Genomic DNA, 15578 nt, shown 5'->3' with positions numbered 1-15578 from the left:
TAATAATAATAATAATAATAATAATAATAATGATAATAATAACAAGAACAACAGCAACAATTATAATAATAATAGCAATAATAATGATATATAATTAATAATACAAGGTATTTGTAATACCCCTTACCATTCTGTCTGAGTGCTCAAAGTTTACGAGAAATTCCTCACACACATAAACAGAAAAGAGAACTTTTATGAAGAACTTATAGTTGGGAATTTTTCTTTATATAAACATGTTGGGCAAAGATCTTGTAATGATAGAAACACTGTGGCAGAGTGGATGATTATCCGGTCTCGTAAACAGGAAATCCTGGGTTCGACTCCTAGCCAGCGCGCTTTTATCTATGGACAGGAAGTTTTGTCTCTTGTGCCACAGACTATAACAGAATACCTAGCAACGCTAGGATAACGGCATGGTCCTGTATAAAAGAACAGTATACGCACACTGAAGAGTCTACTCCGGGGAAATCAAAGCCGTTTCATTAGTAATCAGTCTGTTAATCTGCCAATTTGGTAGACCTAATCAATCTGCTAATAACAATTAATATCATGAGTATTGAATGACGAGTAGCGTTATCATCATCAGACGACGCTTATTAATATTACCATCATTCGCAGTGTTAGGAGTACAATCAGACTACACATGCTCTGACTGGTTTAGAGGGGGGTGAAAGAGGAAGGGGCGGGGTCAATGTATCCGTAAAACACTGTGATTGACAAAGCAGATTCGTTGTTGAGCGTAAACCTACCTGTGAAGTTCCCATCTATCTCGTAAGGTATGACTGCATCTGTCCACTTTCGCTCCGCCCTTGCCGTCACTGCCCGTGTGTGTCGACGGTGAATTTCATCTATCGCTCGCCTTTTTACTGGAAAGTAATCATTCGGAAAAGAGAAAGAAAAGAAAAAAGAAAGAGAAATTATTAATACGTCAGATTGCAATGAACAGTCGGGATGAACATGCAGTCAACTACGTATACAGCGTATATGACATGAAATCAAGTTGTCAATAGAGGTGTGTCAATATGTGTCAGTACTGTAGACCTTTAGTTTATCATTAACGATAATTAATGTCAACCTCTATCGGTAGGAAGTTGTTGGAAGCGATGGGAAATGGGAGAATATCTTAAAGTGCAATTCCACTCATCAATACTCAAATAAGTTATTCAAAAGGATACAAGCTATTCTCAGTTATTTCCATAAGTTTCGTGCAGGTCAAAGGAAGACTTTTGAGGCCAATGATATAATCATCATCTTCTTTGCATAAATCGCTGCGACTAATATCCTCGTTGCTTGAAAACATTTCAGACTTTGAACTGCCTACAGCTTTTTTTTAATCACATGTGCGATTTCGATGAAACTTTGACCTTTTCGTTTGTTTTATTTCACTCTTTTATCAAATTAAAATATACAGTAGTATAAGGCAGTAAGAAACGTGCGTGTATTTCAGCTGACACATTGGCCCTTTCACTCATCGTATGGAGAAATGTCGTTCTGCAGTTCTACTGACGCTTGGAAAAACATTGTAGAATAACCTTGTTGCGTTGGGGCTATCGAAAACCGTATCTTAAGGTGAAATCTAATTAGTCGTGTAGTTGTTTTTAACAGTATTTATAATTGAAATAGTTAATGTCTGGAAGACCTCTAAGTGACTAACATCATGTGATTAATCCTCTAAAATTGCCTAGTGATGTCCTGCTGTCACGGAACCGAGTAAATTTCTTGCAAGATTCTCCTCTAGGCAAATACTCCTTAAATAATATAAAATAAATGGAGTCCGAGCCCGACACTGACGAGTCATACGGCCCACGATCTCGCCATTAAGAAAAAAAAAAAGAAAAAAAGAAAGAAAAAGGTCCTTAAGTCATACAACCCATGAGCTCGACACTATGGGCAAAAAAGGCCCATGAGTCCGACAGTACGCAAACAAGGCACACGAGTCCCACACTAGGCATAGAAAGACACGTGAGTCCGACACTAGGTAGACAAGGCCCACGAGTCCGACCCTAAGAAAGAAAAGGCCTACTAGACCGACATTGCGTACATTATGTATAAGCCCGTGATGCAGTGAGTGTCGGACTCGTGGGCCTTGTTTGCCTACAATCGGATTTATATCCCCCCCTTTTTTTAGCCAGTGTCGTATACTCTTTGGCCTTGTTTGCCTATCTATATCATAGTCTCGGACTCATGGGCCTTGTTTGCCTATAGTGTCGAGCTCTTGGGCTGTATGACTCGTGGGCTGTTTAACTCGTGGACAGTGTGACTCGTGGCATGTATAACTCGTGGGCTGCATGACAAGTGGATATCGGACCCGTGACCTGCACCCATATAAATAAACGAGTCACACTCATTCTCAATAATTCTGACTCAAGTTAGGAAAGAGTCATACGAAGCTTTTGCTTTAGTTATCATTATGTGACTATGAACACCTTATAACAAATGACAAGACTCTGTCACCATCACAATGTCAGGAAGCAGTGTGACAAATTTTCGTCCTTGTTATTAGTTTGCTTTCATGGAAAAAAGGACGCTGTTGTAGCTGTTAAGTCGACACCTGTCTCGCTAACAAGGTACGTAATTACCATGCCAGAACATCAACAGTAAAGTGACAAAAACAAAACAAAACAAAACAAAATAGAAAAGAATAAAACAAAACAAAACAAAATAAAAAAGATGTTATTTTTAAACTCCTTTATACTGCCTCCAACACTTTCCCAGCCACATTATATTTCAGGGTGGTACATACAATCTCTTCTTTGCTATAACAATTCAGAATGTCAAAGGTTTTCTTGTTCAGCTTTTCTATACTAAACAAGACTGATATGCGAAAATTATATAACATGTAGATAATCGAAGAAAAAAATTACAGCTTGGAAAAAAAAAAGGCATTGAAAAGATGTAAATTCTGCACTATAAAGAAAAGAAATACATGTCTAAACAAACAGAAGAATTATGCAGTCATGCAGTACGAAATCATTTCACATATTGAAACTATCATCCATAATTCATCAAGTTTGTAGGCAGAATCAGAGCAATTTGCGATTTATTTTTGTTCTCCACTGGCATCTTCTCTCTCCTGAAATTTTCGGGGAAGCGGCAAAAAGCAGCTGAGAGCTTTGCGTTGGTCTGAGTCGCCATGAAGGAAGTGACACATATGTTTAATTCGGCAATTCTCTGTGCGGCTCACCAGACACATGAAGAAATGGAGTGGTTGCTGAAATCACTTAGCGGTTCACCTGTCAAAACCGCCATTATCACCTCATTTTTGTTTGGAAGGGGCCCGCGTGAAAGGGACTCTTGAGTGTACTAACATTGTAGTACGAACTCTAGGAAAAGGCAGTAGTGGTACACAATGCTCCAAATATGAGTTGTACGTCTGTTAGTTGCCTTATTTTTTAAAGGCTTTGAACCCTTTTCTCAGGGCATTCCCTATGACCTAACTATGACGCTGTGACGATTGCAACCTTCGACATGGAATGTTTTCCATCCCTCCTTTCATTTCAATGTCACGTTTAAAAATCTTGAAGTCAACTCATTCTCATGTTGCATCTCACATAGCTGAAGTTGTAGAAACGAGAGATTTTACCTATCTCACACCACCACACAGCCACATCAACTAAACGATAGCGGAAAAGATCAAGAGAAATCATCTTTCCTCCAGAGATTGCATCTGGTTCCGATGCTTGGCCGAACGGGACATATCCAGAGTTCTGAAAACACCGGAAGGTTGTGCTTGACGAAAAAAAAAGTCATCCCTTCAATCCATGTGGTGTAACAGACATTAGCTGATCAAAGTGTTTTGACACTAGTAGTTTTGCATGCGCGAGGCGCATTAATTGTTCCTGGTGTCAATTAAGAAGGCATAAAGTCGAGGCGCTTTATCCCGACAGAAGGCTCTAACCATGAGTTCTGCATTTTGTCATCCAGCGAAATAATTCCTTACTTATGCTGGTTGAATAGGTCTAATGATATGGCAGTAGATTTTCTCCTGCAAACGTCTAAACAATTTTCGAGAAACTGTCCTGCATTGTAGGACATCGTGAAACAATCACTTGGAGAGATGAGTATTCCTCGATTTTAAAGGAGTCGGCCCTATTTATGAATTTCGAAAGAGTAATTCACTGCGTATGCGCACAGCGGAAAAAAAAAATGAGATGAAATTGTGAATGGGGTACATTGTATATAAGAAAGTCGTGGTTATCCTAAACAAACAAACAAACAAACAAACAAACGAAGAAAAAAAAAACTGGCCGTAGGTGAGCAAAGATGTCATGGTCATTCAGTGGTGGGTATTCCTAAGCTGTTGTCCTGGTCACGTGTCGCTGAAGACATGGCACGATATTGCTTACTAGTATCAAACGTTTGTGGCTGATTTGTAATTCACTTCATCATCTTCTTCTACAAGTATGTTTGTTTAAAGAGTCTGCCGTTATTATACCAACGAAATTTTGCTCTTGGCCTACGTATAGGGGTAAGAGTACACACAGTTGTTAACATAATGTTACATCAATCTGATAATTTTGTGTCAGACATGATGATTTTTGTGCAAACGACGTCTCAATAAGTAACAGAGACCACCCAACAAACTGGCAACCATATACGAGGTTGAATTAGGACGCCATGCTTACTGACCTACTGACGTTCTGACGGTCGTATCATACGACCTCGGCGCTCATTTTCTGCTCGTATAAGCATTACTGCCCAAGATAGCTAACAGAAGTGGGATCTGTTTCATGAAGTCATCACATAAGAGCCTTTACATGAATCTCAGAATGGCCAAAGACGCTCACATGTAGCTACGAGAGACCTTCGAATCCATTTCATGAAGTCTCTCATAAGTCTTATGAGCGAAAATCTCTAAGAAGACCTTCATGAAACAAACCAATGGCCTGGCGGCTTACTCACTACATAATCGCAGTAATATGATCGGTGAACACACCCTTTGTGCTTCCAGCTATCACATTTTGATCCTGTGAACATACTCCACTTACGTGTTCTTGAGATGACAGGAATGACTGACGAAAGAAGTATATGGCTCACCATGATGATTTGCTTCTCTATTTCTGTGCCGCTCCTGTAATATCCTCCTCTGTAAGTGTGCCCTCGATGTTCTAGCGTACATCATCTCTCGGGCGTAGTCCTCGTCCGTGAGTGCCGCATCACCGAGGAAACCAGCTGGAAAGGGAAGAAATCAAGGCGGGTCACTTCTCAGCATAAAAGCTGGTACATCTTTACAGATTTAAGTGAATCGTCGGCTCTAACAATAAAACGCTATCACAGTCTATCCAAAGCGTCAGGATTTGTAAGAAACTTTGTAAATCAGAAGTATTTGATAATTGTGGTGAGAAGTTGTAGTTGTTGTTGTTGTAGTTGTTGTTGTTGTTGTTGTTGTTGTTGTTGTTGTTGTTGTTGTTTTTTTTTTTTTTTTTTGGGGGGGGGGGGGGTTAGAAAGAGAGAGCAAATAGAAGCATACGCAACATGCACGTGCGCTCATCTCCATCATAGTGTTATACTTATGCAGCTTCCAAACCGTGGAATAACTTCCATTAAAAATCAAGAAATCCCCAACTGTATAACATTCTTTAAACTCAAGCAACTGCTCATTACTGTCAATAATTATATCAGAAGCTCTTGCAGCGCAGAGAAATATAATTATGTAGGCCTATATACATGTTCTGCGCTGTACAAATTGATATATAATTATTATGATATCATTATTGTGATTATTTGCTTTATCATTATCATTGTCATTGTGTGATTGATATAAATTGTGGTCAAATATCTGTCATGGACATGAATAATTTGACTGTGCTCCATGTTCACGGGGCAAGCATGGTATAAAGCAAGTCACAGTCCCGAAATGAAGCCCGCATTTTTCACCAAAATACCAATTTCATTCAGATTCTGGAACAAAGATCTTATAACGGCGCCCTTCATGAGGAATCAGCATGTAGATCAAGTCTAGCAATATTCTTCCTTGCTCACTTCAGGAAAAAACAATGATGTCACACAAATGTGCCAGAGAGCGACCCAGTCGATTTGTTTATAATCGAGCTGTCATATCCGTTTGATGACTTGCGACTATCAATACTGAGCAGACGATATCGACATCTTGTTTTCGCACGACGTGTAAACTGGGAATTGAGAGTTCAGCACCTCATCGTATGGAGGAGAACTGCACTTCTAGAATCTTTCACAAGTATCATAAATGAAAGACTCCACAGTATCTTAAATGAAACATGTGCCCATTGAAAAGACACGTCGTTTTTTTTTTAATCATCATTTCAGACGAGGTGCCGTTTTGCAATCACGAATACAGACGAGCTATCACTGACCCTGTTTTTAGCAGTCTTTCTCAAAAGTGTCTATAATTTATTATGTTTTTTAAATGGCCAGTTATGACATAATGGGTGAATGGAGCGCGTCAGCATTCCTGTTGAATGATAAATGTCTAACATTGTCTGAATTAGTGAAATATAATCACCGATTCGAAAGGTCTTTTCTAACTTGATTGATTTTAAACAGCAATTAGTAAAAAAACAAAACAAAAACAACAACAACAACAAAAAAAAACTAACTCTCTGTGGAGCGTGATTCTGAAGGAATTCGAAGAGATGAAGACCAAATTCTACCCTTAACCCATGACGTACAGATGTTTGTAATGTGTTAACGCAGCAAAATTATTTTCTCGAGCAAGATGCAAACTTATGCATATTTTGCACATCAACACGATACCGTGGAAGTTGATGGAATGTTGACATTTGACGGTATTCACTGGACAAGATGGTGAAATTCAATATTAATTTAGGCGGCTGAATGCAAAATAAGAAGGAATACGAGCAGAATTTATGCAGCCACAAATTCCGACCGCCGTCTAGGCCGGTGGGGTTCTGGGTCCGGCTCCTTGGCCGGCCCACTTGGGGGAGCACTTAAAGCCACACCAAGAGGTGGCGGCAGGAAAATTAGTCTCCTTTGGTTTGACAAATTGTCTCCATTGGGGCTGCTGGTAAAGCAGTGATAAGAGGAAGGAGGTCCGAGAAGTACTAGGCGCGCTAGTAGGCCTATACATTTCCTTGGTCAAACCAGGGAGGTGAGTTTCCTGTCACCTCCCTGGTCGAACAGGGACGTCTACTATGTACCACTGAGAGCCGTCAAATTCCACCAGATTCAGTTTGGTACACAATATTAGTCCGTAATACGTCATATCACGTAGACCACCATCACCATCACCACCACCACAAAAGACACAAACAAACAAACAAACAAACAAACAAACAAACAAACAAACAAACGAACAAACACCATTTTCTACAGTTGACGTTTTATAGACTTACGTTAGGTGCCACTGAATTTAACATGCCGTTTCTCAATAAGAATCATGACGCCTGTCTCCAGTGTATATCAGTTGAACTTAATTTGGCCTCTTCGTTCAAAGGTTATGAATTTATGAAATTTGATGAATTCCATGTTACTGTCCATAATATGCCGTCATGGCTGGATTGGAAATCTAGAACATCATACGTAAGATGTCACGATAGCACAACGATATGAAGGAAATACTGTACACCATGTACACAGAGAACTGCAAAAATTCAAATATATTTTTAGGAGGAAAGTACACCTTCTTCTGACTTGCTAGTGACATATAGGCCCGAATTCACGAAGGTGGTACAAATGAAACCATGGTTTAAACCATGGACAAAATCTATGGAGCGCCAAGTGTCGCATGGAATATTTCGTTACGAAATCAGTCATTTCGTCAATGAAATGATTATTTTGCAACGAAATGACAACGTTTAAAACTAAATGAACACTTCGTCCACGAAATGATAATTTCGTTAACGAAACGGTCATTTTGTCGACGAAATGACCAATTTCGTAACGAAATATACCGTGCGACACTTGGCACTCCACAGTTTTTGTCCATGGTTTAAACCATGGTTTCATTTGTACCACCTTCGTGAATTCGGGCCATAATGTTAAAGGTAATAATATTCTTCCTGTCTTCTGAATGAGGTAAGTCGAGTTCTATTTTATTTTGTTTAAAAAAATCACTCATGTGTTCAACAGCTGTTTCTGCACTCAGAGGATCCACTTATTATGTTCGGGATAAATTCCCCTCAAGAGTTTGAATAGTTTTCATTCATGTCTTTCTGATTATGAATGATAACGTTGATAAAGGAAGACGTGAATCATCAATCTTGCTTTCTTCTTTGTTCACAATGCATTTGTTTTGAGTTTGAGTATACAGGGTAAAACTCAGAACAGTTCCGATGTTTAATAAATGACAGTGAAACTAGTGCTTGTTTTCATTTCGTTTCTCCTCTTCGGAAAAGTTGTCGGGTGCAAATGTCAAAACCTTGTAAACCAAGTCAACCAGAAGCTACAAAATGAGGCTGCATTTAATGGATTCTGAACCTTGCAGCATTGCTGGAGAGGCGGCACTCAACTTCTTGGCATTCTTTCAATAGGTTTGGGTTTGTTCTGTTTTCCATTTTTACCGCTATTATCAATTTTGTGGTAATTACCAGAGATATAGCTACAGCAGAAACTACATGTACATTCTAATCAACCGCCTTACCTGAAAATTCCACGTTTCCACCACCTACTCATCACAATAAAAGCAAACAACGTAAATCCACTACATTAATTTGGCTACCGAGCAATACGTAATTATGTTTTGATTAAAAACAGCGTCAATGTGAGAAACTATATTTTTCACTACATATTACATTGCATTTCTTTCCATATCTGTTTGTGACGTATAGAATGATCGGATAATGCGCATCTTGTTCAAAAGTTATATTGTCTCCAACTCACTGTCAAAGAAAAAGAAATCATGATATAGGATGGTTTACTAGGGTGATAGTGTCATTATTTACGGGATCATCGGGTTTTTACGGGTTTTTGGTATATACTGATCATCTGAACAACATTAAATCATAATCCCTTTACTGTGTGTGGATATCCTCATTATTTCACATCAGTACTATCATCATCACATTGAAATATTTCAGTGTTAACTCGAAAATCGATAGGCTCTAACTGATTAAAAAAAAATCTACAGCCGATTCCCACTTTAGGTGTGTAGTGCATCATGTGACTAGACTGGGAGTTCCCCTGAGCTTGTAGAAATCATCTACTGATTACGCTATACTTTTGTTTCTCTGTTAGTGAGTTATATTCTGAGCCACTGACAGCTGTTTTTCGGAGGTTACCATAGGCGTAGTCTTTTTTCCATCTTTCATGATATTAATAACATTAAAGAGGACCATCCTCGTATTGTTCTTTATGATATTAACGTTGGCCAGTGATTGAACAGTACTAAAGTATCCAGCTTACAAAGTTCTGCTCATTCAAGTTGATGTGCTCCTTGATATACAGAGGTCTCAAATCAAAGACTAACAAACCGAGTATGAAAATTGTATCGAAGCTCCATCTGGTTTCTGGCAGTGTTTACGAACTTGACCTTTGACCTCGACATGACACCTGGGGCCATGGTTGCCATTCATGCAGAATCGTTCACTCGTGGGTTTCTATCTGCATGAAATGAGAGCGGGACGCCGCTGGCTTGCCCGCCCCGTTCACCTGAACAACGGTTACGAGGAACAGCCGGGAGGGAGAGGGCGATGCTCAAGATGTGAGATCGGGTCATGGCCCGCTGGAAGTTGTATGTCATCTCCAATCTGCCATCACATACTCTTCCTTATTTTCCTTAGCCAGTCGTCGTCCCAGAATGTGCCCATGCGGAAGTACAGCCCACCTGTACTTTGATGGCTGACCTCAATGGCTTTACAACATTTTGCTGATTAGACCCCATTTCCTCTGCTGTTGTCGACACCTGAAGTATAACTTTCCATCAGCGATCACCCTGGTGTCCCAACGGAGACCCAGCGCTCTGCACATGGTTCGTGCTCGTCACGCCGTATGGCATCTCTAAAAAATGAATTGGGAGTTCATGTTTTCTTTGATCGCGGAAAGAAGCTCAGATAATCCTTTTTTTTTTTCGAAAAATGATACAATGTATTGTCTTGTGTAGAGCTTTGCCATCCCGCTTCTGTATCGGTTTGGTTTCCTCATTTCAATCTTTAGTGTGTACATAATCGTCAGGTTCAGACACCGTAATATTGGCCGATCATAATGTGTGCGCATGTCTCTGCGTAGGATCGAGTGCATGGATAATAATGGATATGAATGTGGATGTGGATATGGATATGAATATGGATATGGGTATGGATATGGATGTGGATATGGATATGGATATGGATGTGGATATGGATATGGAAATTGGATATGTCAAGAGTTTCATCGTTAGGATAAAAATCGACGGGGGTGGGGGGGGGGGATAAAAAGTCATCACTGTTCAAATTCACTTTTGACACCACAATACCACTGGTACCAGAGCGGAGTGGCGAAAGGGTGTTAGCTTTCTACTCAACATAGGAACATCCTGTTGATAAAATCTTTCTATATTAACATGCACTGCAATCAAACCAAACAGTTCTGTCATGACAGATGTATCACACGATTCTTCCGAGTCAAATTTCCTAACGTTGATAGGAATAAAATCGAATGATACGAGCACGACAGCTTCGTGTTTTGTCATTGTTCGTGGCTGGCGTTATCGCCGATCAAAAGTGCACAGGTACATTTTGTAATCACTTAGTCTGGCCACCACAGCTACAGGAATCCTTTCCTTTCGCACCTGATGTCATGAGCCACAGAGATATAATTCTGAGGACAAATTACTGGACTAATGTTAGAATAAAGGTTTTTGTTGTTGTTGTTGTTGTTTTGTTGTTGTTGTTGTTGTTGGGTGGTTTTTTTTTCTTGTTTTTTTTTTTTTGGGGGGGGGGTTATTTCTAAAGAAACCGATGAAAAGGTAACACGCTGCTTCTCACTCAGTCTACATATACAGGGAAACACAAAAGGGACGAAGGCTTCTAGAAAAGAGGCAGAGAGAGGCAAGAGGCTAATATCAAAGGCAAAAACAACAACGACAGCCACATTTGAAGAATCAGCGCCATCATTATATGATATCACCTCAACCATGGTAATGACTTATATATTTTCGAACCTTCCCACAATGCATTGACATAATTATATAAATATATAGGTATTTATAGGTAAGGAGGAAAGCATGACAGCAAACGAACAAACACAATAAAACAGTAACAACAAGGACAATCACAGACAACAGTTTTGAATTGCTGAGAATTGACGCTGTCATAATGTATCACTTTGAGAAAGCCAATGACGTTGTTACCCGGGTATTTGTTTTTGTATTTTCCCCTAGAGTAACAGTGCATAGTAGCTACGCTGCTGATGGAAAGACAATGCTGTGCTGTGACACTGAGATAAATTTTATAATTCCTCAAAACGAAGTAATTATGTAATCAAATGTGGGAAAAAAGCCCAAGTTTCATTTGTAGAAGAAGGTTCGTATGTTTGTTAAAGGATATACTTTGGGAGGTGGGAGTTAGCATAATGTTTGTCTCACTGAATTACGCTCAATTCGTTCTTCATTTATGCTTTACCTTCACTTTCTTCGACTGGTAAAAGAGTAGATTACCATTTGAAACTTAAAAGAGGAATGAAACCCATACATATATGTATATATGGATTGAGTATAATGTGGCGATACTAGTAGAACACATTGATAAGGTTTGAGAAAAATCGGACAGTCCATTGAGAAGTTATGTATTTTTTTAAGTGTCGGTGCCGCAATCACTGAATGACAACACTACGACAGTTCGTGACGTCATGCGTGGACAACGATATAAAGAAAATATGCGGAGTATTACATAAAACCTTATCTTTCATTGGAAGTGCACATTCCCTCAATTGTGAAGGGTAATGCAATTCCTCCTGTTTTCTGAGAGGTATGCGCTTCTTCATTCTGCTAGAAAAATGAATATGAATATTGAATGCTCTTTGTATTCTCTTAATGCCGTTGTCCATGCTTACGAAATTTTCGTTTTAGCGATGTTATTGCAGCACCGAATATATAATATGTGGATTGAATTAATATGCAGCATTATTAGCAGAACGCATCAGTGAAGTTTGACGAAAATCGGACAAGCCGTTCAAAAGTTAAACGCTCAAAACTTTTGAACGGCTTGTCCGATTTTCGTCAAACTTCACTGATGCGTTCTGCTAATAATGCTGCATATTAATTCAATCCACATAATTTATTATTATATTTGAGTGCCATTCTCCTTTAAACAGTATGTATACATACCCGCTTTACATGGATTTGCGATGTCATCTGAAAGAACGCGTGTTGTTTCTCCGATGTAAGTCACAAGACTGAGAATGAAGCCGAGAAGACATAGCGACACCATGGATAAAATATCCATATTAGAGCCTGTCGGGAGGAGTCTAGCTCACGTCCCTTCTCGTCCCTGTACTCGCCTACCTAGAAGATACATCAAGAGAATGAGGCAAAAGAGGAAAATGGAACTTCAGTACACTTTACTTAACCCTTCAAAAACATTTGTGTGTGTGTGTGTCTGTCTGTCTGTGTGTGTCTGTGTCTGTGTGTGGATTCACCGAATACTCTGTTGTACAATGTAAGTTGGACATTAGTTTGCACAATGTTGGTGTGACTGCATTTTGTCCTTATATATATAATGTTATAGAGTAACCTCGAATGGTTACTCTCTAAATTCCTTAGATTGGAAATCAATCTATGGGGTTGTGGTTAGGGACAAATCCAAAATTAGACTTAAAAGTTAGATTGACTTCTAAATCTATTAGATTGAGAATTCCGATCTACTTTTGGATTTGTCCATCATCTAAATCTAGAATTTAGACAGTAAGTTACGTCGTCCACAAAATCGATTACGAGAGACGAAGAGACCTACCCGACAATCTGACGACACTTCGCGGGAGATGTACATTGTACTATTTTTTTTTCTCATTTTCATTATTCAGTGGTTAGATATAGAAAAACGGTACATTACATTGTATCGAAGAAAATCAAAGAAACAATCAATCAAACAAATCAAGAATTCTTTAAACTAAAATGCAAGATTTTGAGTACTTAATCATACATCTTATTATTCATTTTCCAATTACTTTAATGTTAAGTTATCCATCACCTATCCTACTTTCTTTACTATACTTCTCGCTATCGTTTTATTCTATTTTTCCATGCCATTAAATACGATATTCTTCTTTCTCTATTCCCCTCTCTTCCATATTGCCTCCCGTAATCTCCCCCTAGCATCACTCGACACTTGATCACAATATGTGACAAAGAAGTGTTCCAACGAACAAAAGACCTTTCAAGAGATCTCTCAGAAAAAAATACAGAATCCATCCCTCAAAGTTCTTTTCAGTCACCAGCAAAAAGACGAGGGTAGTACTACAAAACGACAGATTTGTGGTCAACAATCCGATAACATCATCATCGCCCACTTATTGCAGTTGAAAACAGAAGTTGCAGCTGCAAAGATTGGCAACGTTGTCTTCCTTTTCCCTACGCTCGGTTACAGACACTGATTCTGGCTCAGTGGGGAATATACCCTAAACATTCGGGTAGGTTCAGTGAATTCGAAGTGAAGTTCGAAGAAACTTCACTTCGAAGAAAATCGGACAGTATGTTCAGAAGTTTTGGATAAATCACCTCTGGATCTAGGGCTTCAACATTTAGTGATGTCACAGTGGTTGAACAATGCCTGGAAAATATAAGAAAAGAATTCCTCAGAATGTATTTTTAGTGGAAAAGTACCTATTCTCTCGACTTCTTATTGACATCACGCCAAGGGTAACACTATTCCTCATACCCTCTGAAGGAGCTATGTCAAGTGCTCTTTCATTGTGCTAGAAAATTGCATTTGACCCATTCTGTTTTCTTTTTTGTTTTGTTTTTTCAGTACAATCCAGTATGTTCTTCGACTAGTGTGACATTACTGTCGTGGGCTGTAGCCATCTTAAGTTATATAGTGCAATAACGACACATGAACTTAACATAAACTTCATTGACAAAAACACGTTTTCCGATATTCCTCAACCTTCACTGGTGTGTTCTATTGATAATATGCATAACTTCACAGACTCCACATGATAAGTTTGGAGGTTCATGCCCATAAAATGAAATAGAAACAGAGGTTTTCAACGATAAAGGTTCTTTCACTCAAAAGTGGAAAGATATGATCTGTGAGGGACTTTCTGCATGGTTTCAAGACAGGCGAACGCTATGTTCCAACAAAGCTCTTCTCTATGCTTTTATTTTGGTTTAGTCTACACATTGGCCCTCTCGACCAGTTTTCAACATCATATCGCCCTTCCAGCTGGCCGGAGATTTGATCGACACACCAGAACTCTGCCTCGGTGAACAATATGCATCTCTCAGTAATGACAACGGCCTGTGATTGAGATACAAGATGTCTATTTGTTCGACATTCAGGATCGCAAACACAGCCACGAGTTCTACGTCATTTATCCCGTGCACTTCACTGAAAGCTGCAGAAATATATCTTGGGGACATCAATTCTTCCCACATAACGTAACAGATCGCAGCATGACATCACGCAGACCCTATAACACCAATGCGGTGACCCAATATCTTAGCCTCATTAAACGTGACAATCATGTGACATAACAAACACATTACAATGAAATATGACAGTTGAATAAAATCACAGTCATTAGAATTAGATTTAACACCAAGCTTCAGTGATTATTTCTGCAATGTCCAAATAATAATGTGCTGGACATCGCTCTTATACGACAAGGTATAGCCTTCCTATAGATGGAGGTCACCAACCCATAGGGGTCAAGTCTTTGGAGCACTAGTGGAGGCCGAAGGAGAGAGGTCAGCTGGCTCAAGGAGGTGTGTGATACCAAGAAGGTACCAGGCCCCTGGTACCTTCTTGGGTGATACCTTCTTGGTCGGTATACTCACTGCCATCTATAATGACAGAAGAAATATGTTTACCATTTCTACCTGTACACCGTTTGCAGTTGGTCCTCCTCGTCACTTCAGTACACATTCGTCCTTTCTCACACACCGTTCCATGTTTGGTCGCACACACAATCGATGCATTTGACTATATTCTTTTTTCTTTTTCCGAGTCATTGATATGTGTGGTTGCCACAAAATATATCATCGTGTTGGGGCGGATCCAGGAATTCTGTAAAGAGGGGACGCGTTTACAGAATTAAATGGGGGGCGCATGCACCCCTCCCCCATTTTTTCTTTTTATTTCTGTTGTTTCAAAAAAAAAAAAGGGGGGGGGGGCGTGCGCCCGGTGAGGTCCTCCCTGGATCCGCCACCGATTGTGTATTGTTTTGTTCAGATCCGTATACAACGAGGTGTTCGGTTTGTGTGGATAAGGTAGTACGCGAGACGTGTTCACCATGCAGTCACGGCTAACATCATCAATGCACAATCCATCCATTCAATCGCCTTGCAGCACAAAATGGCAAGCAAGATTACCAAAGACAATTCTCCTGAATCTACAGGTGTATTTATTTAGGTAATGATGATTTTACCTTGGACTTCACTGATTAATTGCTCTACACGCAACGTAATTACGTCCAATTCCTGAACTGCCAAATGCTTCATAAGCAAT

At 39.5% G+C, this 15578-nt stretch overlaps 1 protein-coding gene across 2 annotated transcripts in view; it reads right to left on the bottom strand.

The window, feature by feature from the left end:
* The window catches only part of LOC140229216 (bone morphogenetic protein 1 homolog), a 48768-nt gene that overhangs the window by 23070 nt on the left and 10120 nt on the right, over positions 1-15578 (bottom strand). The window contains exons 2-4 of one of the 2 annotated variants that reach the window (XM_072309487.1): positions 12239-12415; positions 5038-5172; positions 750-866 (exon numbers count right to left, since the gene is read on the bottom strand). In XM_072309487.1, the coding sequence (XP_072165588.1) occupies positions 750-866; positions 5038-5172; positions 12239-12356 (370 nt within the window). In that variant the 5' untranslated portion in view covers positions 12357-12415. The remainder of the gene's footprint in view (positions 1-749; positions 867-5037; positions 5173-12238; positions 12416-15578) is intronic. The other variant, XM_072309488.1, reaches the window with a different exon arrangement.

Source organism: Diadema setosum, chromosome 5 (genome assembly GCF_964275005.1).
Source record: "Diadema setosum chromosome 5, eeDiaSeto1, whole genome shotgun sequence".
In the NCBI taxonomy this organism is placed as follows: Eukaryota; Metazoa; Echinodermata; class Echinoidea; order Diadematoida; family Diadematidae; genus Diadema; species Diadema setosum.
The sequence above is the reverse complement of the archived record's forward strand: the minus strand, read 5'-3'. Positions and strand labels throughout refer to the sequence as shown.